The sequence below is a fragment of the Taeniopygia guttata genome, chromosome 29 (genome assembly GCF_048771995.1).
Source record: "Taeniopygia guttata chromosome 29, bTaeGut7.mat, whole genome shotgun sequence".
Classification (NCBI taxonomy): domain Eukaryota; kingdom Metazoa; phylum Chordata; class Aves; order Passeriformes; family Estrildidae; genus Taeniopygia; species Taeniopygia guttata.
This window is the reverse complement of record NC_133054.1, coordinates 4,352,211-4,377,421: the sequence shown is the minus strand read 5'-3', so window position 1 is coordinate 4,377,421 and position 25,211 is coordinate 4,352,211. Positions and strand designations below refer to the sequence as shown.

At 61.8% G+C, this 25,211-nt stretch overlaps 3 protein-coding genes across 5 annotated transcripts; 2 read left to right on the top strand and 1 right to left on the bottom strand.

Moving 5' to 3' along the window:
- Positions 1-79: 79 nt before the first annotated feature.
- On the bottom strand, positions 80-8,910 carry PMEL (premelanosome protein). Its single transcript, XM_032744804.3, has 12 exons — positions 8,822-8,910; positions 6,740-6,871; positions 6,279-6,425; positions 5,405-5,530; positions 5,040-5,201; positions 3,857-4,264; positions 3,314-3,562; positions 2,545-2,892; positions 2,363-2,447; positions 2,080-2,282; positions 991-1,078; positions 80-336 (listed from the first exon to the last, which is right to left on the bottom strand). Exons 1-12 carry the CDS (start codon positions 8,883-8,885, stop codon positions 174-176), a joined length of 2,175 nt encoding a protein of 724 aa, XP_032600695.3. The 5' UTR covers positions 8,886-8,910; the 3' UTR covers positions 80-173.
- A 2,508-nt stretch (positions 8,911-11,418) lies between these two features.
- On the top strand, positions 11,419-19,847 carry CDK2 (cyclin dependent kinase 2). The gene is made up of 7 exons (XM_041711543.2): positions 11,419-12,256; positions 12,342-12,419; positions 13,302-13,422; positions 14,219-14,389; positions 15,264-15,365; positions 17,728-17,931; positions 18,948-19,847. The coding sequence occupies exons 1-7, from the start codon at positions 12,141-12,143 to the stop codon at positions 19,050-19,052; spliced, it is 897 nt and encodes a 298-aa protein (XP_041567477.1). The 5' UTR covers positions 11,419-12,140; the 3' UTR covers positions 19,053-19,847.
- A 637-nt stretch (positions 19,848-20,484) lies between these two features.
- RAB5B (RAB5B, member RAS oncogene family) lies at positions 20,485-25,211 on the top strand. 3 transcript variants are annotated; one of them, XR_012052206.1, is made up of 8 exons: positions 20,485-20,594; positions 21,938-22,130; positions 22,613-22,764; positions 23,181-23,303; positions 24,001-24,094; positions 24,596-24,712; positions 25,046-25,095; positions 25,136-25,211. XR_012052206.1 is itself a non-coding variant. In XM_030259565.4 (7 exons), exons 2-6 carry the CDS (start codon positions 21,968-21,970, stop codon positions 24,709-24,711), a joined length of 648 nt encoding a protein of 215 aa, XP_030115425.4. In that variant the 5' UTR covers positions 20,485-20,594; positions 21,938-21,967; the 3' UTR covers position 24,712; positions 25,046-25,211. The 3 variants fall into 3 exon arrangements, 2 of the variants coding, with proteins under 2 accessions (XP_030115425.4, XP_030115424.4); XM_030259565.4 differs by having other exon boundaries at positions 25,046-25,211; XM_030259564.4 differs by having other exon boundaries at positions 20,486-20,594; positions 24,596-25,211.

Below are 25,211 nucleotides of genomic sequence, written 5' to 3'. Positions count from 1 at the left end.
CCCCAAAACCCCCCAGGACACCCCCAAACCCACCCAAACCACCCCAGGGCCCCCCCAAAAACACAGGCGGAGCCGGAGCCGCAGCCACATCGGGGATTTAATCTCGGTGCCACCGAGGCCACCACGCGTTTCCTGGGAGGGGTTTTGGGGGGCCGGTTTTGGGGCGGGGGTCCCTAAACAGAGCGGCCCTGGAGGAGGGGGCTGCTCTCGCCGCTCGGGACCCCCCCCAGGATGCGCTGCAGCAGCCGCCGGACGGTGACATTTGGGGACAGCCACCCCCGGGGCCACCCGCGGGGCGTGGGGGGTGATGGGGACAGCGCCGGGTCCTTGACACGTCTGGGGAGGAGGGGGGGGTGACACACGGTGTCAGCTCCTCCCTGTGGGGTGTCCCCAATGTCCCCAACCCCATAGAGAGTGTCCCCAATGTCCCCAACCCCATAAAGAATGTCCCCAACCCCATAGAGAGAGTTCCCAACCCCACAGTGTCACCTCCACCCCACGGGGAGTGTCCCCAGTGTCCCCAACCCCATAAGGAATGTCCCCAACCCCACAGTGTCACCTTCACCCCACAGTGTCACCTCCTCCCTGTGGGGTGTCCCTGATGACCCCAAATCCATAGGGAGTGTCCCAAACCCCATAGAGAGTGTCCCCATCCCCGCAGTGTCACCTCCACCCCATAAAGAGTGTCCCCAACCCCACGGTGTCACCTCCACCCCATAGAGAATGTCCCCAATGTCCCCAACCCCATAAGGAATGTCCCCAACCCCATAAAGAGTGTCCCCAACCCCACGGTGTCACCTCCACCCCATAAAGAGTGTCCCCAACCCCACGGTGTCACCTCCTCTCTCTGGGGTGTCCCCAGTGTCCTCAACATCCCTGATGTCTACAGTGTCCCCGATGTCCCCAATGTCCCCAATGTCCCCAACATCCCTGATGTCCACAATGTCCCCAATGCCCCTGATGTCCCCGCTGTCCCCAGTGTCCCCTCACCTGTAGGTGTACGCGGCCGTGCCCAGGGCGGCCGCCACCAGCACGAGCCCCACGAACAGCGTGGTGCGGCCGGTGGCCGGGGTGGCACCTGGGGACAGCGACAGCTCAGTGCCACCCCTTGGGGACATCCCCCAGACCCTGTCCCTGTCACCTCCGGCAGAGCAGGGACAGCTCAGTGCCACCCAGGGGACCTTGGGGACATCCCTCAGGACATGTCCCCATGTTCTTGTCACCTCCGGCAGAGCAGGGACAGCTCAGTGCCACCCAGGGGACCTTGGGGACATCCCCCAGACCCTGTCCCTGCCGCCCCCAAGGATCAGGAAGCCCCCAGCGCCACCCAGGGGACTTTGGGGACATACCCCGGGATAAGTCCCTGTGTCCCTGCCACCACCCAGGATCAGGAGCCCAGCCCCACCCAGGGGACTTTGGGGACCCTGTCCCTGTGTCCCTGTCACCCTCCCCGGAACAGGAACCCCCCCAGCCCCACCCAGGGGACTTTGGGGACCCTGTCCCTGTGTCCCTGTCACCCTCCCCGGAACAGGAACCCCCCCAGCCCCACCCAGGGGACTTTGGGGACCCTGTCCCTGTGTCCCTGTCACCCTCCCCGGAACAGGAACCCCCCCAGCCCCACCCAGGGGACTTTGGGGACCCTGTCACGCTGTCCCTGTCACCTTCACCGGGGCAGTGACAGCCCAGCCCCACCCAGGGGACTTTGGAGACCCTGTCCCTGTGTCCCTGTCACCCTCCCCGGAACAGGAACCCCCCCCCAGCCCCACCCGGGGACTTTGGGGACCCTGTCCCCGTGTCACACCTCCCACGGCCACGCGGGTGGTGGCCATGGCCAGGGGATACCCAGGACTCTGTCCCCGTGTCCCTGCCACCCCCCTGGATCAGGAACCCCCCAGCCCCACCCAGGGGACTTTGGGGACCCTGTCCCTGTGTCCCTGTCACCCTCCCCGGAACAGGAACCCCCCAGCCCCACCCAGGGGACTTTGGGGACCCTGTCACACTGTCCCTGTCACCTTCACCGGGGCAGTGACAGCCCAGCCCCACCCAGGGGACTTTGGGGACCCCGTCCCCGTGTCACACCTCCCACGGCCACGCGGGTGGTGGCCACGGCCAGCCCGTTGCCGTTGGCCAGGGACACGTTGAGGCAGAAGAGGCCGGAGCGGTTGAAGTCCTGCCGCAGCACCAACTCGCAGCCGAGCGCCGGCGACACCGCTGAGCACGACTCCGCCTCCGCCGTGCGACACTCGGCGTCCGCCACCACCGTGCACACCTCCTCGGGCACCCTACGGGCACAGCCCCGTCAGCACCGGCGACACCCGCGCGTGGATTTGTCGCTGGTGGTGTCACCGGTGTCGCCGCTCACCCGCCCTCGCACGTCACCGTCAGCTCCACGCTGCTGCCGCCGCCCTCGGGCACCACCTGCACGATGGCCACGCTCTCGATGCCCTCTGCGGGGAAGCGAGGAGGGGTCGGCGGGGTTGGGGACCCCCGGTTGGACCCCTCGGGACCCCCGAACCCCCGGGACCCCCGAACCCCCGGACTCACGGACGATGTCCAGCTGGGTGGCGAAGGTGCCGTAGCGGTACAGGACACAGCCGGGCGGGTCCTCGGCCGGGGCCTGGCGCTTGACCAGTGCCAGGGGCTGGGCTGTGGCTCCAGCTGTGGCTCCAGCTGTGGCTCCAGATGTGGCTGCAGCTGTGGCGCCGGCTGTGACAGCGGCCAGGGACACAGCGGTGGCTCCTGCGGTGGCTTCTGTGGTGGCATCCACCGTGACGCCAAGCGTGGCTGCGGCGGTGGCATCGAGGGCTGATCCAGCTGTGGCTGGTCCAGATGTGGCTGATCCAGATGTGGCCGCAGCGGTGACACCACCCGCGCCTCCGGCTGTCGCCGCATCTGCAGGGACACACGGGAAACGCTGGGCGAGGACAAGGGGACAGCAAACCCTTGGGGACAGTGAACCCTTGGGGACAGCGAGCCCTTGGGGACAGTGAACCCTTGGGGACAGCGAATCATTGGGGACAGCGAATCATTGGGGACAGCGGGGACAAGGGGACAGCGAGCCCTTGGGGACAGTGAATCCTTGGGGACAGCGAGCCCTTGGGGACAGCGAGGACAAGGGGACAGTGAACCCTTGGGGACAGCGAATCATTGGGGACAGCGGGGACAAGGGGACAGAGGGGACAAGGGGACAGCGAGCCCTTGGGGACAGCGAGCCCTTGGGGACAGCGAATCCTTGGGGACAGCGAGCCCTTGGGGACACCCCCGACATGTCCCCTCCCCTCTGTCGCCACCCCCGGCCCGGGCCAGCACCCACCTGCAGCCGCTGTCCCCTCCGCGGGCACCACAGTGACAGAGATGTCCCCGGCCGCGGTGGCGACAGCAGGGGACACGGAGGAGGCGACAGCCGCGGTGCTGGCAGCGGGGGCGGTGGCGGAGGGGACCAAGAGCTCGGTGACAGCGGGGACAGCGGGGTCGGTGACAGCGGGGTCGGTGACAGCGGGGTCCGAGGGTTCCGTCGCCGAGCCCCCCGTGGGCTCCGCGGGCTCCCCGGAGGATGCGGGGGCTGTGGGAAAAGTGGGGCTGGGGTCACACTGGGACCCCCCAACACCCGGGCCGGGGTCACCTCTGGGTTGGGACCCCCCGGAACCCCCCCAGCTCCAGTGTCAGGGGTGCTCCACGTCCCCTGGTGGCACTGGGGACACACACTGTGGGGTCGGGTGGCTCTGTGAGGTGAGGGGACATTGGGGACAGACACTGTGGGGTGAGGGGACACTGGTGACACACCCCACAGAGCACTGGGAACACCGTGACCCCCCCCCCAACCGGCAATGCCACCCCCCATTTCCTTTCCCCTTACCGGTGCTGGCCACCGGGGCCACCGTGCTCTGTCCCCCGGCCGGGCTGGTGACCGCGGGCCCGGTGGCTTCGGTGGGAGCCCCGGTGGGAGCCCCGGTGGGAGCCCCGGTGGGAGCGGGAGGGGTCGTGGGGCCGCAGGGGCTGAGCGGGATGGCGGCCTGGAGCACCAAGCGGGCCGAGAAGGTGCCGGTGTCCTGGTAGGTGTGGGTGACGGTGGCGCTGCGCGTGATCAGGGTCCCGCTGCTGTCCCCGAAGTCCCACGAGTAGGACACGTCGGCGTGGCGGAGGAACCGGCTGGGGTCGTGCAGCCGCACCGCGAACGCCACCGGCCGGTTCCGCACCAGGGGAGCGGAGCCGCTGCCCGCGTCCTCCCGCAGCTGCGACACGGCCACGGACAGAGGGACTTGGTCTGCGGGACAGCGAGGGGACAGAGAGGGGACAGAGAGGGGACAGCGAAGGGACAGAGAGGGGACAGCGAGGGGACAGAGAGGGGACAGAGAGGGAACAGTGAGGGGACAGAGAGGGGACAGAGAGGGGAAAGCCAGGGACAGAGAGGGGACAAAGAGGGGACAGGGAGGGGACAGAGAGGGGACAACGAGGGGACAAAGAGGGGACAGAGAGGGGACAGAGAGGGGACAGCGAGGGGACAACAAGGGTACAGAGAGGGGACAGCGAGGGGACAAGGAGGGGACAAGGAGGGGACAGAGAGGGGACAGAGAGGGGACAGAGAGGGGACAGCCAGGGACAGAGAGGGGACAGCGAGGGGACAAGGAGGGGACAGAGAAGGGACAGCCAGGGAGGGCAGGGGGACAGAGGGGGGGACAGAAATTGGTCTGAGTGGTGCCCCAAGTGCTGGTGCCAGGTGACACCTGCAGCCGGTGTCACCTATAGCCAGTGTCACCTATAGCCGGTGTCACCTGCACTGTCACCTGCACCCAGTGTCACCTACAGCTGGTGTCACCTGCAGCTGCTGGCACCTACAGCCAGTGTCACCAGCACCCACTGTCACCCACCCTCAGTGTAACCCACACCCAGTGTCACCCACCCCCAGTGTCACCCACACTCACAACCCCCCCACCCCTTCACCCACAACCCCCACCCCAAGCCCCTGCCCCATTTCCCCGGTGCCCCCACCCCGTGCCCCCCTGTGTCCCCCCCCCCCGGTGTCACCCGGTGCCACCCACCGGTGATGCTGAACTGGGAGCTGGCGTGGCCGATGGGGATGAACTTCTGGCGGCCCCGGTAGTGGTACACGGTCACCTCCATGGTGTAGGAGCCCAGTGCCACCCCGTCCGTGCCCACCGTCAGCTGCGATGCCGCCCCGTCCACCACCTGCCAGTAGCGCCCTGGGGACAGCGGGGACAGTGCCACCGCGGCGGGGTCAGTGCCACCGTGGTGGAGTCAGTGCCACCATGGTGGGGACAATGCCACCGTAGCGGAGACAATGCCATGACAGTGTGGTCGGTGCCACCATGGCACACTCAGTGCCACCCCAGCGTGGTCAGTGCCACCTTGGGGACACCCGGAGCAGTCTCGGTGCCATCCTCACCCCACGTCCACCAGACGTAGACGAACTTGCCCCGCCTGCCCCCGGGCATGGGTTGCCCATCCGGAAAGGTCCCGGCGGCGTCCGGCTGCTCGGCGAACACCGGGTCCCCCGGTGCCACCCGCGTGCCTGGGGGGACACACGGCGTGAGGGGACACCGGGGACACCGGGGACACACAGGGTGAGGGGACATCGGGGACACCACGGGGACATCGGGGACACCCTGGGTGTGGGGATACCGGGGACACCGAGGGGACATCGGGGACACCATGGGGACACCGGGGACACCACGGGGACATCGGGGACACCCTGGGTGTGGGGATACCGGGGACACCATGGGGACATTGGGGACACCGAGGGGACATTGGAGACACCGAGGGGACACACGAGGTGGGGGGATATTGGGGACTCCGGGGTTTCGGAGGTTGAGGGGGTTCTGGGAGGGTTCAGGGGTTTTGGGGGTGATTTGGGGGTGGTTTGGGATCGGTTTGGGGTGGTTTGGGGCAGTTCAGGGTGGTTTGGGGTGGGTTTAGGGTGGTTTGGGATGGTTTGGGATGGTTTAGGGGTAGTTTGGGATGGTTTCAGGGTGGTTTGGGATGGTTACAGGGAGGCGCAGGATGGTTTTGGAGTGGTTTAGGTTGGTTTTGGGGTGGTTTAGGGTGTTTTTGGGGTGGTTTGGGGTAGTTTTAGGGCAGTTTCGGGATGGTTTTGAGGTGGTTTGGGGTGGCTTTAGGGCAGTTTCAGGATGGTTTTTGGGTGGTTTGGGGTGGTTTGGGATGGTTTCAGGGTGGTTTGGGATGGTTTTGGGGTGGTTTAGGTTGGTTTGGGGCTGGTTTCCCTTTTTGGGAGGGTTTGGGGGAATTTGGGGCTCACTGACCGTTGACGGTGCAGTTCTGCCCCCAGACCACGCGGCCGTCGGGCAGCACCCGCTGGGTGCTCGGGAAGCGCAGGGCGATGGAGAAGGTGGCCTGGGCGCCCGCCATGGTGGGAGCGTCGTTGCTGATGTCGAAGGTGACATCGCCACCTGCTCAGGGACACCATCGGAGGGTGGCACAGGGTCAGTGACACGGCCACCCTGGGTGGGTGACACTGCCACCTCTGTGGGTGTCACAGCCATCACTGGGTGGGTGACACGGACACCGTGGGTGGGTGACACAGACACCCCGGGTGGGTGACACTGCCACCTCGGTGGGTGGCACAGCCAGCACTGGGTGGGTGACACGGCCAGCACTGGGTGGGTGTCACGGCCATCACTGGGTGGGTGTCACAGCCATCACTGGGTGGGTGACACAGACACCCCAGGTGGGTGACACTGCCACCTCGGTGGGTGGCACTTACCTCGCCAGCAGTCGCGTGTCCCTTGCTGCCAGGGCGGGTACAGCGCCGTGTCCCAGGTCCGGAACGGCGCCGGCCGCCCGCTCCAGGCCGGGCTCCGGCCACGGCTCCGGCCGGGGCTGCGGCCGGCGGCTCCTGTGGGGACAGGGTGGGTGACACGGCCACCATGGGTGGGTGACAGAGCCAGCGCTGGGTGGGTGACAGCCATGGGGACAGGGGCCAGCAGCGCTGCCACGTGTCCCCTGTATGCCCCATTTTTGGAGTTGTCACGTCGCCCCTGTCCCCCATTTTTGGGGGTTTGTCATGTCCCCCCCGTCCCCATTTCTGGGGGGTTGTCTTGTCCTCCTTGTCCCCCACTTTTGGAGTTGTCATGTCCCCCCTGTCCCCCATTTTTGGGGGCTGTCATGTCCCCACATGTCCTTTATGCTCAGGGGGACGAAGGGTCCCCCATGTCCCCGGTGTCCCCCATGTCCCCAGTGTCCCCCTCTACCAGGGGTCTGCCACCCCCACCCCTGGCGTGTCCAGCTGGGTCCTCCCGACCGTGGGGACCCTGAGGGGACCCTGGGGTGACCCTGGGGGGACCCGGGGGTGACACGGGGGTGAGCCGGGGGGACCGGGGGGGACCGGGGGGGACCGGGGGGGACCCGGGGGGAACCGGGGGGTACCGGGGGGTACCGGGGGTGACCCGGGGGGTACCGGGGGGGGGACCCGGGGGCCGCGTGACGGGGCTCGGGTGAGCCACGCGCGGGCAAAGCCATCACATGGCCCCAAAGCCCTTTCATGTGACGCTCAGCTGAGCCGGGCCCGGCCGGGCCAGGACGGGGCGGGACGGGATGGGCACCCCCCGTGAGTCCCCAGGGTTGGGGGGCTGCGGGGGCACCCCAGGGTCGGGGGCTACAAAGTGCCCCGTGTCCCCACTCATGGGGGTCTGCAGACCCCCCTCTGTACCCCCAAGTTGGGGGGCTAAAAGTCCCCAGTGTCCCCCCCCAAGTGTTGGGGGGCTACAAAGTCCCCCAGTGTCCCCCCAAGGTTGGGGGGCTGCCGGGTCACCCCAGTGTTGAGGGGCTGCCGTGTCCCCCGTGTCCCCATTCTCGGGGGGCTGCAGAGTCCCTTCATGTCCCCCCCACTGTCCCCACGGGGGATTTTGTAGCCCCCCGACATTGGGGTGACCCGGCAGCCCCCCAACCTTGGGGGGATACGGGGGATTCTGCAGCCCCCCGAAACTGGTTTGCCAAGTCCCCCCTGTCCCCCCACTCCCAAGACCCCCAAGTCCCCCCCAGTTTTCGGGGGTCTCTCAGCTTCCCCCTGCCCCCCCCCCATTTTCGGGGGTCCCTCAGGTTCCCCCTGCCCCCCCTTCACACGGGGCTGCCACTTCCCCCCATTCAAAAAACGGGGTTCCCCCCTTGACGGGGAAACCCGGACTGCGTGCCCCCCATTTCCAGCAGGGTGGAGACCCCCACATCCCGCCCCACACCCCAAAACCAACCCCGGGAACCCCAAAACCACCCCCGGGGACACCCATAACCTCTCCCAATGGGGATTATCGGGGTACAACAGAACCCCGGGAAGGATTTGGCTTTAAGGGGGGGCTTTGCACCCCAAAATATGAAGCTCCCGACACCCCCCGCACCCCAAAAAAAACCCCACTTATATGGCTAATCACTTCCAATGAGAATTTTCGGGGTACAACCGAACTCCGTGACGGATTTTTCTTTAAGGGGGGGTTCTGCACCCCAAAATCCCCACCAGATGAAGCTCCGGACACCCCCCACACCCCCCAAAAAACCCCACTTCTGCCTCTAACCCGAACCCACACCCACATCCGAGGAGAATTATTGGGGTACAGCTGAACCCAGTGAAGGATTTTTCTTTAAGGGGAGGTTCTGCACCCCAAAAACCCCAAAGAATGGGACTCGGGACACCGCCGGCACCCCCAAAAACCCCACATATATCACTAACCACTTCCAATGGGGATTATCGGGGTACAACCGAACTCCGTGACGGATTTCCCTTTAAGAGGGGGCTTTGCACCCCAAAATATGAAGCTCCGGACACCCCCCGCACCCCAAAAAAAACTCCACTTACGCCTCTGAGCCTCAGCCAGGAGCAGGAGCACCCCAAAAACCGCGATGGCCCCGAGCCCCCTCATGGTCCCCGCTCGTCTCCCCCACGCTCGGCACGGCCGGGGCAGAGGCTCCGGGCTCGGGGACAGCCCCCCAAAAAGGGGGCGCTCATTTGCATAACCCCGCCCCCCAAAAAGGGGGGGGGCAGGGGCCGTGACCCCCCCAAATCCGCCCCCAAAATCCCCCCCCTTGTCACGTGGGGCCACCCGCGGTCACACGGTGCGAGCCGGCCCCGGGAGAGGGGGCGGGGGGGTTTTGGGGACCCCCCCCAAAACGCAGAGGGGGTTTTGGGGGACACCCCCCAAATTCAGGCACGCGGAGACCCCGGGGATGGGGATTTGGATTTTTGGGCTTTGGGGTACCCCCGGCACGTGGAGACCCCAGGGATAGGGATTTGGGATTTTTGGGGTTTGGGGTTTTTGGAGTTTTTGGGGTTTGGGGTTTTGGGGTACCCCCGGCACGTGGAGACCCCAGGGATAGGGATCTGGGAATTTTGGGGTTTAGGATTTTTGGGGTTTTGGGGATTTTTGGGGTTTTGGGGGCTTTTGGGGTTTGGGATTTTTGGGATTTGGGATTTTTGAGGTTTGGGAGACTTGGGGTTTGGGATTTTTGTCGGTTTTGGGATTTTTGTCGTTTTTGGGATTTGGGAGTTTTGGGGTTTGGGGGTTTTGGGGTTTGGGGGTTTTGGGGTTTGGGATTTTTGGGGTTTGGGGGGTCGTGGGGGTGACAGCCATGGGGGGGGTCCCCAATTCTGCACACAGCGGGGGGACCCCCGGTATGACACTCAGAGTGGGGGACCCCCAGTGTGGCACGGGGGGGGTGGGGACCCCAATTCCGAGGGGGTCACACATGGGGGACCCCGATGGGACAGGGGGACCCCAATCCTGGTGGGCGACACTTGGGGGGGACCCCGAACTTGTCCACACAGGGGGATCCCGAGGGGTGACACGGGGGGACCCCGAACCTGGTGGGTGACATGAGGGGGGGACCCCAATCATGGACAGAACGGGGAGGGGTCCCCAATTCTGCACACGCAGGGGGACCCCAATACTGGTGAGTGACACTTGGAGGGGACCCCGAACTTGTCCACACAGGGGGACCCCGGGGGGTGACACGGGGGCACCCCGATTCTGATGGGTGACATGGGGGGGGACCCCGATTTCAGTGGGTGACACGGGGGGACCCCGATGGGACAGGGGGACCCCGATCCCGGGGGTGTCACCCATGGGGGACACCGATCCTGGTGGGTGACACGGGTCACACAGGGGGGACACCGATCCCGGTGGGTGACACGGGTCACACGGGGGGGGACACCGATCCCGGTGGGTGACCCCGATCCTGGGGGGTCACACGGGGGGGACACCGATCCCGGTGGGTGACACGGGTCACACAGGGGGTGACACCGATCCCGGTGGGTGACCCCGATCGTTCCTGCTCCGGCCGTTTCCGTGCCCCCGGGGCTGTCCCGGTGCGCGCGGGCCCGTTTCGGTGGGGCCACGTGTGCGGAGAGCCCCGTGACCCCCGGAGAGCCCCGTGACCCCCGTGTGGCCCCCGGGGCTGCTCCCCGTGACCCCCGCGTGGCCCCCGTGTGTCCGGTTGTGGTCTGGCCGCAGCCCGAGCTGTGGTCCCGGTGTCCGGTCCCGGTGCCCGGTGCCAGTGTCCGGTCCCAGTGCCGGTGTCTGGTCCCAGTGCCGGTGTCTGGTCCCGGTTCCGGTGCCAGTGTCCGGTGCCGGTGTCCGGTCCCAGTGCCGGTGTCTGGTCCCGGTGCCAGTGTCCGGTCCCGGTTCCGGTCCCTGTCCCCAGTGTCCCTGTCCCTGTCCTCGGTCCATGTCCCTGTCCCTGTCCTCAATGTCCCTGTGCCTGTCCCTGTCCCGGTCCTGGTCCCGGTCCCTGTCCCTGTCCCCGTCCCCATCCCTGTCCCTAGTGTCCCAATTCCAATCCCCGGTCCCTGTCCCCAATGTCCCAATCCCTATCCCCGGTCCCTGTCTCTGTCCTTGTCCCTGTCCCCAGCGTCCCGATCCCTGTCCCTGTCCCCTGTCCCAAATGTCCCGATCCCGGTCCCTGTCCCTGTCCCGGTCCCGGTCCCTGTCCCTGTCCCCAGTGTCCCGATCCCTCTCCCCAGTGTCCCTGTCCCTGTCCCTGTCCCCTGTCCCCAATGTCCCGGTCCCTGTCCCTGTCCCCTGTCCCTGTCCCTGTCCCCTCCCCGCTGTCCCTGTCCCTGTCCCCTGTCCCTGTCCCGATCCCTGTCCCTGTCCCCTGTTCCTGTCCCCTCCCCGCTGTCCCTGTCCCTGTCCCCTCTCCCCAATGTCCCTGTCCCTGTCCCCAATGTCCCTGTCCCTGTCCCTGTCCCGATCCCGGTCCCTGTCCCTGTCCCTGTCCCTGTCCCTGTCCCTGTCCCTGTCCCTGTCCCTGTCCCTGTCCCGGTCCCTGTCCCTGTCCCCAATGTCCCGATCCCTCTCCCGGCAGTGTCCCTGTCCCTTTAAGGTATCTCCCGCCTCTCCGCTGACGTCACACGCGGCTCAGCCAATGGGCGGCGGCGCGGGGGGCGTGGCCGGCGGAAAGGCGGGAAGCGGCGCGGGCGGGGCCGCCGCGGGTTTGGCGCGCGCGGGGGGGACGCGGCGGCCGCGCTCGGGACCCCCGGGAACCCCCCCCAGGGACCCCCCCCGGGACAACCGGGGACACCCAGAACCCCCCCGGGACACCCCGGCCCCAGCTGGGACACCCCCGGGACCGGGACAGCCCCGCAGCCCCACCCCCACCCCGGATATCCCTCCCGGAGACCCCCAGAACCCCTCCGGGGCACCCCCGGTAACACCGGGACACCCCCGGGGACACCCAGAGACCCCCGGGATACCCCCGGAACCCCACCCCCAGCCCTGATATCCCTCTCGGGGACACCCAGGGATCCCCGGTGACACCCCCGGTAACACCGGGACGCTCCCGGGATACTCTCGGTGACACCGGGGACATCCCCGGAACCCCACCCCCACCTCGGATACCCCTCTCGGGGACCCCCGAGGACACCCAGAGACCCCCGGGGACATCCAGAACCCCACCGGGATACCCCCGGTGACACCGGGACACCGCCGGTGACACCGAGAACACCCTTGGTGACACCCGGTGACACCGGGGACACCCCCAGACCCCCGTGCAACCCCCGGCAATCCCCACCCTTACCCCGGATATCCCTCCCTACGACCACCCCCCACCTCCGGGACCACCCCTGTCCCCGTTCCCGGTGTCCCCCCGCCATTCCCGGTGTCCCCCCCGGTGTCCCCTCCATGGAGAACTTCCAGAAGGTGGAGAAGATCGGTGAGGGCACCTACGGCGTGGTCTACAAGGCCCGCAACAAGGTGACGGGAGAGGTGGTGGCACTCAAGAAGATCCGCCTGGACACGTGAGTGGGGGTCCCGGGGGGTCCCGGGGGTCTCCCGGGGGGTCCCCGGGGCTCACGGCCACCCCCGGTCCCGGTGTCCCGGCAGGGAGACCGAGGGTGTCCCCAGCACGGCCATCAGGGAGATCTCGCTGCTCAAGGAGCTCAACCACCCCAACATCGTCAAGTGAGTCTGGGGGTCCTGGGGGGGGAGTTTGGGGGGGTTTTGGGGGGAGATGGTAACGAGGAGGGGTCCCCGGGATTGTCCTGGGGGGGTTTTGGGGGGCTCGGGGCGGTTCTGGGGGGGCTTTGGGCAACAAGGAACGGTTCCCAGGGGTGTCCTGGGGGGGATTTGGGGGGAGATGGCACCGAGAGGGGTCCCCAGGATTGTCCTGGGGGTGTCCTGGGGGGGCTTTGGGGGGCTCTGGAGGGTTCTGGTGGGCTTTTGGGGGTCCTGGGGGGCTCTGGGGGGAGATGGCACTGAGAGGGGTCCCCAGGGTTGTCCTGGGGGTGTCCTGGGGGGCTTTGGGGGTCCTGGTGGGCTTTGGGGAGCCTCTAGGGGGAGATGCCACTGAGGAGGGGTCCCCAGAAATGTCCTCAGGGTGTCCTGGGGGGGGCTTTGTGGTGTCCCTGTGGCCATGGGACCCCTGGGGTTGTGGTGTCCCCATGTCCCTGTGTCCATGTCCCCAAGCTGTCCCCAAGCTGTCCCTGTGTCCCATGGCTGTCCCTGTGTCCTTGTCCCCGTGTCCCCAAGCTGTCCCCAGCTGTCCCCATGTCCCCAGGCTCCTGGATGTCATCCACAGGGAGAACAAGCTGTCCTTGTGTCCTTGTCCCCATGTCCCCAAGCTGTCCCTGTGTCCCATGGCTGTCCCCGTGTCCCTGTCCCCGTGTCCCCGCACTGTCCCTGTGTCCCAGGGCTGTCCCCAAGCTGTCCCTGTGTCCCCAAGCAGTCCCCATGTCCCCAAGCTGTCCCTGTGTCCCTGTCCCCGTGTCCCCAAGCTGTCCCCATGTCCCCAGGCTGTCCCTGTGTCCTTGTCTCTGTGTCCCCAAGCTGTCCCCGTGTCCCCAGGCTGCTGGATGTCATCCACACGGAGAACAAGCTGTACCTGGTGTTCGAGTTCCTGCACCAGGACCTCAAGAAGTTCATGGACTCCTCCTCGCTCAGCGGGATCGCGCTGCCGCTCATCAAGGTGGGGCCCTAAAACATCTGGGGGGACCCTAAAACACCTGGGGGGCCCTAAAACATCTGGGGGGGGCCTAAAACATCTGGGGGGGCCCTAAAACATCTGGGGGGGCCCTAAAACATTTGGGGGGGGGTCCTAAAATACCTGGGGGGATCCTAAAACACCTGGGCGGGATTCCTAAAACCTGGGGGACATTAGGGGGACCCTAAAGCACCCTGTGTCATTGGGGTCCCCTGGGTCACTCAGGGGTCACTCAGGGGGTGACCTCGATGTCCCCAATGTCCCAAACAATGTCCCCAACGCTGTCCCCAGAGCCACCTGTCCCAGCTGCTGCAGGGGCTGGTGTTCTGCCGGATGACCCCAAAACCCCAAACCCAACCTGGGTCACTCAGGGGTCATTCAGGTCACTCAGGGGATGTCCCCAGTGTCCCCAAGGATGTCCCCAATGATGTCCCCACTGTCCCCAGAGTCACCTGTCCCATCTGCTGCAGGGGCCGACATTTTGGCACGTGTCCCCAAAACCCCGAACCCACCCTGGGAGTCCCCTGGGTCAGGCTGGGGTCACTCAGGGGATGTCCCCAATGTCCCAAACAATGTCCCAAATATCCCAAACGATGTCCCCAATGTCCCCAACACTGTCCCCAGAGTCACCTGTCCCAGCTGCTGCAGGGCCTGGTGTTCTGCCGGGTGACCCCAAAACCCCAAAGCCATTCTGGGGGTCCTCTGGGTCACTCAGGGGTCACTCAGGGGATGTCCCCAATGTCTCAAATGATGTCCCCAATGTCCCCAACGCTGTCCCCAGAGTTACCTGTTCCAGCTGCTGCAGGGGCTGGCCTTCTGCCACGCTCACCGGGTGCTGCACCGGGACCTGAAGCCGCAGAATCTGCTCATCAACGCCGAGGGCTCCATCAAACTGGCCGACTTCGGGCTGGCCCGCGCCTTCGGGGTGCCCGTCCGCACCTACACCCACGAGGTGGGGCCTGCCGGGGGGTTTGCGGGGGATTTTGGGGGGTTTGGGGGGCTCAGAACCCATTTAGGGTCCCCATATAAAACTACACACACAAGGTGTGGGGTTTGCAGGGGATTTTGGGGGGTTTGGTGGGCTCAAGACCCATTTAGGGTCCTCATATAAACCTACACATACGAGGTGTGGGGTTTGGGGGGGATTTGGGGGGGATTTTGGGGTTTGGGGTGAATTTAGGGGGCTCAGAGCCCATTTAGGGTCCCTTTGTGAATCTACACGCATGAGGTGTGGGGTTTGTGGGGATTTTGGAGGGTTTGGGGGGGATTTGGGGGGCTCAGAACCCCTTTAGTGTCCCTGTGTGAACCTACACACACAGGTTGTAGGGTTTGGGGGAGCTTGAGGGGGATTTCAGGGGGGATTTGGGTGGGGATTTTGGGGTTTGGGGTGAATTTAGGGGGCTCAGAACCCATTTAGGGTCCCCATATAAAACTATAAAACACAAGGTGTGGGGTTTGTGGGGGATTTTGGGGGGTTTGGGGGGCTCAGAACCCATTTAGGGTCTTCATATAAACCTACACATATGAGGTGTGGGGTTTGGGGGGGATTTGGGGGGCTCAGAACCCCTTTAGGGTCCCCATATGTAAACTTACATACATGAGGTGTGGGGTTTGGGGGTGGTTTTTGGGATGTCCTGTCCCCTCAGTGTCCCCTCAGTGTCCCCTCAGTGTCCCCAATGTCCCCTCAGTGTCCCCTCAGTGTCCCCAATGTCCCCGATGTCCTCAGGTGGTGACGCTCTGGTACCTTTGGGATGTCCTGTCCCCTCAGTGTCCCCTCAGTGTCCCCAATGTCCCCTCAGTGTCCCCAATGTCCCCGATGTCCTCAGGTGGTGACGCTCTGGTACCGCGCCCCCGAGATCCTGCTGGGCTGCAAATATTACAGCACGGCCGTGGACATCTGGAGCCTGGGCTGCATCTTCGCCGAGATGGTGGGTGGCACTTGGGGACATTTGGGGACATTTGGGGACACTTGGCGTGTGACAGAGCCTGAGCTGCATCTTCGCCGAGATGGTGGGTGGCACCTGGGGACACTTGGGGGGACACTGAGGGGACATTGGGGTCCCCAGGGTGACACATGGGTCCCCAAAGCCCCCTCAAGTGACACCAGAGGTGTCCTCAGACCCCCTCAGGTGACACCAGGGGTGACACTGATGTCCCCAAAACCCCTCAGGTGACACCAGGGGTGTCCTCAGACCCACTGGGGGTGTCCCCAGTGTCCCCAGATCACCCACCTTGCCCTGTTCCCCGGCAACTCCAAGATAAACCAGCTGTTCCCATTGTCCCTGTGATGTCTCCAATGCCACATTGATGTCCCCAATACCCCATTAATGTCCCAATGATGTCCCCAATGTCCTAAATGCCCCATTGATGTCCCCAAATGTCCCATTGATGTCCCCAAATGTCCCATTGATGTCCCCAGATCACCCGCTGAGCCCTGTTTCCTGGTGAATCCGAGATCGACCGGGTGTTCCCATTGTGTCCCCAATGTCCCATTGATACCCCAGTGATGTCCCCAATGTCCCCAATGCCCCATTGATGTCCCCAAATGTCCCATTGATGTCCCCAGATCACCCGCCGAGCGGTGACTCCGCTCGACCAGGTGTTCCCATTGTGTCCCCAATGTCCCATTGATATCCCAGTGATGTCCCCAATGTCCCCAATGCCCCATTGATGTCCCATTGATGTCCTCAATGTCCCCCCAGATCACCTGCCAAGCCGATCTCGGAGTTGTGCCTGTTCCCATTGTGTCCCCAATGTCCCATTGATATCCCATTGATATCCCCAATGCCCCATTGATGTCCCAGTGATGTCCCCAATGTCCTAAATGCCCCACTGATGTCCCCAAATGTCCCATTGATGTCCCCAGATCACCCGCCGAGCCCTGTTCCCAGGTGACTCCGAGATCGACCAGGTGTTCCCATTGTGTCCCCAATGCCCCATTGACGTCCCAGTGATGTCCCCAATGTCCCATTGATATCCCCAATGTCCTAAATGCCCCATTGATGTCCCCAAATGTCCCATTGATGTCCCCAGATCACCTGCCGAGCCCTGTTTCCCGGCGACTCCGAGATCGACCAGCTGTTCCCATTGTGTCCCCAATGTCCCATTGATATTCCATTGATATCCCCAATGTCCCATTGATATCCCAGTGATGTCCCCAATGCCCCACTGATGTCCCAATGATGTCCCCAATGTCCCCAATGCCACACTGATGCCACAGTGATGTCCCCAATGTCCCCAGATCACCTGCCGAGCCCTGTTCCCAGGTGACTCCGATATCGATCAGCTGTTCCCATTGTGTCCCCAATGTCCCATTGATATCCCATTGATGTCCCCAATGCCCCATTGATGTCCCAGTGATGTCCCCAATGTCCCAGTGATATCCCCAATGTCCTAAATGCCCCACTGATGTCCCCAAATGTCCCATTGATGTCCCCAGATCACCCGCCGAGCCCTGTTTCCCGGGGACTCCGAGATCGACCGGGTGTTCCCATTGTGTCCCCAATGTCCCATTGATACCCCAGTGATGTCCCCAATGCCCCACTGATGTCCCAATGATGTCCCCAATGCCACACTGATGCCACATTGATGTCCCCAATGTCCCCAGATCACCTGCCGAGCCCTGTTCCCAGGTGACTCCGATATCGATCAGCTGTTCCCATTGTGTCCCCAATGTCCCATTGATATCCCAGTGATGTCCCCAATGTCCCCAATGCCCCATTGATGCCACATTGATGTCCCCAATGTCCCATTGATATCCCAGTGATGTCCCCAATGTCCCCAATGCCCCATTGATGCCACATTGATGTCCCCAGTGTCCCCCCAGATCACCCGCCGAGCCCTGTTCCCGGAGTTGTGCCTGTTCCCATTATGTCCCCAATGTCCCATTGATATCCCATTGATATCCCCAATGCCCCATTGATGTCCCAGTGATGTCCCCAATGTCCCAATGATGTCCCCAATGTCCTAAATGCCCCATTGGTGTCCCCAAATGTCCCATTGATGTCCCCAGATCACCCGCTGAGCCCTGTTCCCGGGCGATCTCGGAGTTGTGCCTGTTCCCATTGTGTCCCCAATGTCCCATTGATATCCCCAATGTCCTAAATGCCCCATTGATATCCCCAAATGTCCCATTGATGTTCCAGTGATGTCCCCAATGCCCCATTGATGTCCCAGTGATGTCCCCAATGTCCCATTGATATCCCCAATGTCCTAAATGCCCCACTGATGTCCCCAAATGTCCCATTGATGCCCCATTGATGTCCCCAAATGTCCCATTGGTGTCCCCAGATCACCCGCCGCGCCCTGTTTCCCGGTGACTCCGAGATCGACCAGCTGTTCCGCATTTTCCGCACGCTGGGCACGCCGGACGAGGCCGCCTGGCCGGGGGTGTCGGCGCTGCCCGACTACAAAGCCACCTTCCCCCGCTGGGCCCGCCAGGACCTGGCCAAGGTCCTGCCGCCCCTGGACGACGAGGGCCGCAAGCTCCTGGCGGTGAGGGGGAAAATTCCCAATTTTCCCTGAATTTTACACAACTTTTCCTTGATTTTTCTGTGATTTTCCCCGCTTTTTCCTGATTTTTCCCCACCTTTTCACCAAATTTCCCGATTTTTTCTGATTTTCCCCACCTTTTCCTTTATTTTTCCCACTTTTTACTTTATTTTCCCCCAAATTTTCCTTTAATTTTCCTTATTTTTCCACTTTTCCCTGATTTTCCCACTTTTTCCCAAATTTTCCTTCATTTTTTCCTTCATTTCCCCACTTTTTCCTGATAGTTCTGTGATTTTTCCCAATTTTTCCTTAATTTTTCCCACTTTTCCCTGATTTTTCCTAATTTTTCCCACCTTTTCCAGATTTTTCCCACTTTTCCCTGCTTTTTCCCCAATTTTTCCTTGTTTTTTCTCATATTTTCCTGATTTTTCCCACTTTTTCCTGATTTTCCTGATTTACCCCCATTTTTCCTGATTTTCCCCAATTTTCCCTGAGTTTCCACAAGTTTTCCTGATTTTCCCCACATTTTCCTGATTTTCCCCCAAGTTTTCCTTGATTTCCCCAATTTTTCCCGATTTTCCCCGATTTTCCCACATTTCCCCCAATTTTTCCCTGATTTTTTTCCCTTTTCCCCCTCTTTTTGCCATTTTCCTATTTTCCCCTTTTTTCCCCATTTTTCCTATTTTTCCCCAATTTCCCTCCCATTTTCCCCATTTCCCCCCCATTTTCCCCCCATTTCCCCCCCATTTTTTCCCACTTCCCCCCCATTTTTCCCATTTTCCCATTTCCCCTGATTTCCCCCCACTTTTCCCCATTTTCTCCCACTTTCCTCCATTTTCCCCATTTCCCCCCCATTTTCCCAATCTCCCCCCTTTTTTCCTGCATTCCCCCCATTTTTCCCATTTCCCCCCAATTTTCCCCTGCTTTTTTTCCCTTTCCCCCCATTTTTCCCATTTCCCCCCGTTTTTTCCCAGATATTTTTCCCCATTTTTTCCCATTTTCCCCATTTTTCTCCCCAGCAAATGCTGCACTACGACCCCAACAAGCGAATTTCAGCCAAGGCCGCCCTGGGCCACCCCTTCTTCAGGGACGTCACCAGAGCTGTCCCCCACCTGCGTCTCTGACCCCAAAAATTACCCCAAAACCCCCAAAAATTACCCCAACCCCCCCAAAATATCCCCGAGACCATCCCAAATCGCCCCAAAACCCCCAAAAACTACCCCAAACCCATGCAAAACAGCCCCAATCCTCCAAAAACGACCTCAAAACCATCCCAAACAGCCCCAAAAACTCCAAAATATCCCTAAAATATCCTCAAAACCATCTCAAAATGGCCCCAAACCCCCAAAATTGACTCGAAATCCCCCAAAATATCCTCCAAACCATCCCAAATGGCCCCAACCCCCCCAAATTACCCCAAATTCCCCAAAAATGAGCCTAAATACCAAAAAATATCCCCCAAACCATCCAAAATGGCCCCAAATCTCCCAAAATATTCCCAAAACCATCCAAAATTGTTCCAAACCCCCAAATCAGAAAAATGACCCTAAAAATGACCCCAAAACCATCCCAGATGGCCCCAAAAGCTCCAAAATATCCCTCAAATTGTCCAAAATGCCCCAAATTCCCCAAATAAGGGCCCCAAAATGGCCCCAAAAGATCCCAAAACGTCCCCAAACGTCCCTAAATGTCCCCAAATCCCCCCAAAATGTCCCCAAACCCCCCAAAAATGTCCACAAATCCCCCCAAAATTTCCCCCAAAATGTCCCAAATGTCCCTAAATCATCCCCAGTGCCACCCCCTCGATGTCCCCTTTGTCGCCTCCCCCTCCCCGCCCCCCCCGCAGTTTTTAGGGCCGAACTTTGGGTTTTTTGTGATTTTTTGGAAAAAATTTGTAATAAAATTTCTGCGGTTTTTAATCCCGGGGGGGTCAGGGTGGCATCGTCACCTCCTGTCACCTCTCCCCCCCCATACTGAGACCCCCAAAATGTCCCCAAAATCCCCAAAAATGTCCCCAAGAGCCCCAAAAATATCCCCAAAATCCCAATGTTCCCAAAATCCCCAAAAATTCTCCCCAAAAATGTCCCAAACCCCCCCAAAAATGTCCCCACACCCCCCCCCAGGCTTTCCCAGGCCACGCCCCCTGACTCATGGCCACGCCCACCGCGCCGCCGGAGCCTCCCGATTGGTCCTCCCAAGCTCCGCCCCCTTCGCGAGCACTCCCCGTTCTCCACACTGTCAATCAAAGTTAGCGCCTGCTCTGATTGGGCGAGGCTTCGTCTCTCCCCGCCTTCTCATTGGGTGATGCAGCCGCGCGGCTCCGCCCCCTCCGGTCACCTTATTTGTTGTCCGCCCCGCCCTTTCACGCGTCTTTACTTTTCATTGGTCGCCAGCCGTGTCACTGGCCGCAAACCCCACTTCCGCACCGCCTTTCCCCCTTCCCATTGGCCACGCTCTCTCCTTCCCTTATTGGCCGCTGTGCTATCCATCACCCCCTCCTCTCCATCCTATTGGTGCAACACAGCGGGGCGTCGCCCACCTATTTTCCCATTGGCGGAGCGTAAAGGCGGGCTCTTTTCCTATTGGCTCATTCCTCTGTTAGTCCCGCCCCTCTGGCCGTGAGGGGCTTGGCGGAGCCGCTGTTTGTGCGCCGGGAGGGCCCGGAGGTACCGGGGAGCGCCGGGGCGGCACTGGGGGGCACCGAGCCCCGGGAGGGGCCGCGCTGAGGGCAGGGCGGGAGCCACGGGTGTGGATTTCGGGGGGGGTCGCGGTCCTGAGGGGGATCCGGTCCTGAGGGGGCTCCGTGCACGGGGGGGCCCAGAGGGGGTCCCAGCCCTGAGGGGGCTCCGAGTTCTGATGGGCTCCGTGCCTGGGAGGGCTCCCGGTCCTGAGGGGGCTCCAAACCCTGAGGAGGCCCTGAGGGGGCTCCGGTTTTTGAGGAGGCTGCGTGTCCTGAGGGGGCTCCAAACCCTGAGGGGGCTCTGGACCTTGAGGGGGCTCCGGACCCTGAGGGGGCTCCGAGCTCTCAGAGAGTTCCAGCCCTGAGGGGGCTCCGTGCCCTGAGGGGACTTCATGCCCTGAGGGGGTTCCCAGCCCCAATGATCCTGTCCCAGTGACCACATCCCAGTGTTCTGACCCCATCCCAGTTGTGTTACCCAGTTGGGTGACCCCATTCCAGTTGGGTTATCCCAGTTGGGTTATCCCAGTTGAGTTATCCCAGTGTTCTGACCCCATCCCAGTTGGGTTATCCCAGTTGGGTGACCCCATCCCAGTTGGGTTATCCCAGCTGGGTTATCCCAGTTGGGTTATTCCAGTGTTCTGACCCCATCCGAGTTGTGTTATCCCAGTTGGGTTATCCCATTCCAGTTGGGTTATCCCAGTTGTGTTATCCCAGTTGGGTGACCCCATTCCAGTTGGGTTATCCCAGTTGCGTTATCCCAGTTGGGTTATCCCAGTTGGGTTATCCCAGTTGCATTATCCCAGTTGGGTTATCCCAGTTGGGTTATTCCAGTGTTCTGACCCCATCCTAGTTGTGTTATCCCAGTTGGGTTATCCCATTCCAGTTGGGTTATCCCAGTTGTGTTATCCCAGTTGGGTTATCCCAGTTGGGCTATCCCAGTTGGGCTATCCCAGTTGGGCTATCCCAGTTGGCTTATCCCAGTTGGGTTATCCCAGTTCGGTTATCCCAGTGTTCTGATCCCATTCCAGTTGGGTTATCCCAGTTGGGTTATCCCAGTTGGGCTATCCCAGTTGGGCTATCCCAGTTGGGTTATCCCAGTTGGTTTATCCCAGTTGGGTTATTCCAGTGTTCTGACCCCATTCCAGTTGGGTTATCCCAGTTGGGTTATCCCAGTGTTCTGATCCTATCCCAGTTGAATTGTCCCAGTAGGGTGATCCCATCCCAGTTGGGTGACGCCACCCCAATGATCCCGTCCCAGTGACCCCATCCCAGCTGGGTGACCCCGTCCCGGTGCTGTGACCCCGTGCCACCCTCTCTGTGTGTCCCCAGGACCGTGGTGCCATCGCGCCCAGCCCGGCCATGGCCGCCCGCGGTGCCCAGCGGCCCAACGGGCACTCACAGCCCAGTAAGATCTGCCAGTTCAAACTGGTGCTGCTGGGAGAGTCGGCCGTGGGCAAGTCCAGCCTGGTGCTGCGCTTCGTCAAGGGCCAGTTCCACGAGTACCAGGAGAGCACCATCGGCGGTGAGACGGGATTTGGGGTGTCCTAAAGGGGTCTGGGGCTGGCCAGGGTGGGATTTGGGGTGATCCCAGGTGGGATTTGGGGTTCAGAGCTTCATCAAGGGTCAGAGCACCATTGGTGGTGAGCTAGCATCAGGGATCCCATGGGGATCTGGGGATCCCACGGAGATTTGGGGTGTCCTAAAGAGGCCTGGGGCTGGCCAGGGTGGGATTTGGGGTGATCCCAGGTGGGATTTGGGGTTCAGGGCTTTGTCAGGGGTCAGTTCCACAAGTACCAGGAGAGCGCCATCGGCGATGAGCCGGGATCCCAAAGGGATTTGAGGATCCCACAGGGATTTGGGGTGCAGGGAGCGCTCTTTGGAAGGGTTTGGGCCACCCTGAGGTGTCCCTGGCTGGGTTGGTGACACTGAGGTGACACTGAGGTGTCCCTGGCTGGGTTGGTGACACTGAGGTGACACTTTGGTGGCCCTGTCCCCTGTCCCCAGCCGCCTTCCTGACGCAGTCCGTGTGCCTGGACGACACCACGGTCAAGTTTGAGATCTGGGACACGGCGGGGCAGGAGCGCTACCACAGCCTGGCCCCCATGTACTACCGGGGGGCTCAGGCTGCCATCGTGGTCTACGACATCACCAACCAGGTCTGGGGGGATTTGGGGGGGATTTGGGGTGATTTGAGGGTGTTTTGGGGTGCTTTGAGGGGGTTTTGGGGGGGGTCTCAGGGGGTACTACCGGGGGGCTCAGGCTTGCCATCGTGGTCTACAACATCACCAACCGGGTCTGGGGGGATCTGGGGAGGGTCCTAAAGTATGTCAGGTTATTTGGGGAGGGGTCTGTGGGTTTTTGGGGAGGGGTCTCAGGTAATTTGGGGAGGGGTCTCACCCTCCCACCCCCCAGGAGACGTTTGGGCGGGCACAGGGCTGGGTGAAGGAGCTGCAGGGGGCTCTGGGGGTCTCAGGGGATTTGATTTGAGGAGGGGTCTCAGGGCTCTCTGGCTATTTGGGGAGGGTTCTGAGGTAATTTGGGGAGGGGTCTCACCCTCCATCCCCCTCCCCAGGAGACGTTTGGGCGGGCACGGGGCTGGGTGAAGGAGCTGCAGCGCCAGGCCAGCCCCAGCATCGTCATCGCCCTGGCTGGGAACAAGGCCGACCTGGCCAGCAAGAGGATGGTGGAGTACGAGGTCAGCACAGGGGGGATTTCTGGGGCATTTTGGAGGATTTGGGGGGAATTTTGGCAATTTTTGGGGATTTTGGGGGGAATATTGGGAGGTTTTGGCATTTTTTGAGGGATTTTTTTGGGGGGATTTTGGGATTTTTTTGGTATTTTGGGATTTTTTTTGGTATTTTGGGGGATCTTTGGATTTTTTGGGGGATTTTGGTGGGTATTTTGGGATTTTTGGGGGGATTTGGGGGAATTTTTGGGGAGACTTTAGCGGTTTTGGGGGATTTTTTGGGGAATTTGGGGATTTTTTTGGAATTTTTAAGGGAATTAGGGTTTTTTTTTAATTTTGGGGGGTTTGGAGTTTTTTGGGGGAATTTTGGGAATTTTTAGGGGAATTTGGCTTTTTGAGGGGAATTTTGGGATTTTATTTGGAATTTTGGGGGTTTTTTTGGATCTGGGGGGATTTGGGGACTTTTTTGACAATTTTGGGGGGATTTTTTTTTGAATTTTTGGGAATTTCTGGGGCCATTATGGGAATTTCTGGGGCTGTTTCTGGGGCTGTTTTGAGGAATTTCTGGGACTATTTTCAGGAATTTTTGGGACTATTTTCAGGAATTTTTGGGGCTGTTTTCAGGAATTTTTGGGGCTGTTTCTGGCCCGTTCCCGTGGGTTTTTTGGGGGGAATTTGGGGGATTTTTGCTGAGCTGTCCCTGCAGGAAGCCCAGGCCTACGCCGATGACAACAGCCTGCTCTTCATGGAGACCTCGGCCAAGACGGCCATGAACGTCAACGACCTCTTCCTGGCCATCGGTGAGGGGCTGCTGGGGGGGTTCTGGGGGGGTTTTGGGGGGTCCTGAGGGGTTTCTGAGGGGTTTTGTGGGGTCTCAGGGGGGCCCTGAGGGGTTTCTGATGGGTTTTGGGGCATCTCAGGGGGGTCTGGGGGGGGTGTGAGGGGTTTGGGGGGGTCCTGAGGGGTCTCTGAGGGGTCTGGAGGGGTTTTGGGGAGGTCTGGGGGTACTCAGAGGGATCTGAGGGGTTTTGGGGGTGTCTCAGGGGGGTACTGAGGGATTTTGGGGGGTCTCAGGGTGGTTTTGAGGGGTCTCAGGGGGGTTCTGAGAGGTTTTGGAAGGTCTCAGGGGGCTGTGATGATCCCAAATGGCTCCAGTTGAACCCAAAAAATCCCAAATGACCTGAATTGACCCTGAGTGACCCCAAATGACCCCGAGTAACCCCAAGTGACCCTTGAGTGACCCCAGCTGACCCCGAGTGACCCCAAGTGACCCTTGGTGACCCTCGGTGACCCCATTGCAGCCAAGAAGCTGCCCAGGACGGAGCCGCCGAGCTCGGCCGGGGCCGGGGGCCGGGGCCGGGGCGTGGACCTGAGCCAGGAGAGCCCCCGGGGCCGGGCACAGTGCTGCGGGAACTGAGGCATCCGCTGGGATCCACTGGGATCTGCTGGGATCTACTGGGATCCATCCAGCCCAAATCCTGCTGGGATCCACCGGGACTGAGCCAGCTGAGCCCCTGGGCCACGGGCAGTGCTGCAGCCGAGGGATCCCATGGGATCCACTGGGATTGATCCAGTCAGAATCGCGCCTGGGATCCACCGGACCTGAGCCAGGAGAGCCCCCGGGGCCGGGGACAGTGCTGCCACTGAGGGATCCACTGGGATCCACTGGGGTCACATCACTGCTGGGATCCACCCCAGTCACAGCTGGGATCCACCGGACCTGAGCCAGGGACAGTGCTGCGGGAACTGAGATCCAACGGGATCTGCTGGCTCCTCCTGGCTCCTCCAGATCCCTCCTGGATCCACCAGGCCCTGCTTGGATCTACCAGATCCCTCCTGGACCTTCCACATTGCTCACGGATCCTCCAGCCCCCTCCTGGCTCCTCCAGACTCTGCTGGGATCCCCCAGATCCTTCC

Coding starts and splice junctions, on each gene's coding strand:
- PMEL (XM_032744804.3), bottom strand. CDS start 8,885: ATGAGGGGGCTCGGGGCCATCGCGGTTTTTGGGGTGCTCCTGCTCCTG. Junction 6,872..8,821: donor CCTGGCTGAGGCTCAGAGGC/GTAAGTGGAGTT, acceptor CTGTCCCCACAG/GAGCCGCCGGCCGCAGCCCC. Junction 6,426..6,739: donor GACACGCGACTGCTGGCGAG/GTAAGTGCCACC, acceptor GTCCCTGAGCAG/GTGGCGATGTCACCTTCGAC.
- CDK2 (XM_041711543.2), top strand. CDS start 12,141: ATGGAGAACTTCCAGAAGGTGGAGAAGATCGGTGAGGGCACCTACGGC. Junction 13,423..14,218: donor TCGCGCTGCCGCTCATCAAG/GTGGGGCCCTAA, acceptor CGCTGTCCCCAG/AGTTACCTGTTCCAGCTGCT. Junction 14,390..15,263: donor TCCGCACCTACACCCACGAG/GTGGGGCCTGCC, acceptor CGATGTCCTCAG/GTGGTGACGCTCTGGTACCG.
- RAB5B (XM_030259565.4), top strand. CDS start 21,968: ATGGCCGCCCGCGGTGCCCAGCGGCCCAACGGGCACTCACAGCCCAGT. Junction 23,304..24,000: donor AGAGGATGGTGGAGTACGAG/GTCAGCACAGGG, acceptor CTGTCCCTGCAG/GAAGCCCAGGCCTACGCCGA. Junction 24,095..24,595: donor CGACCTCTTCCTGGCCATCG/GTGAGGGGCTGC, acceptor ACCCCATTGCAG/CCAAGAAGCTGCCCAGGACG.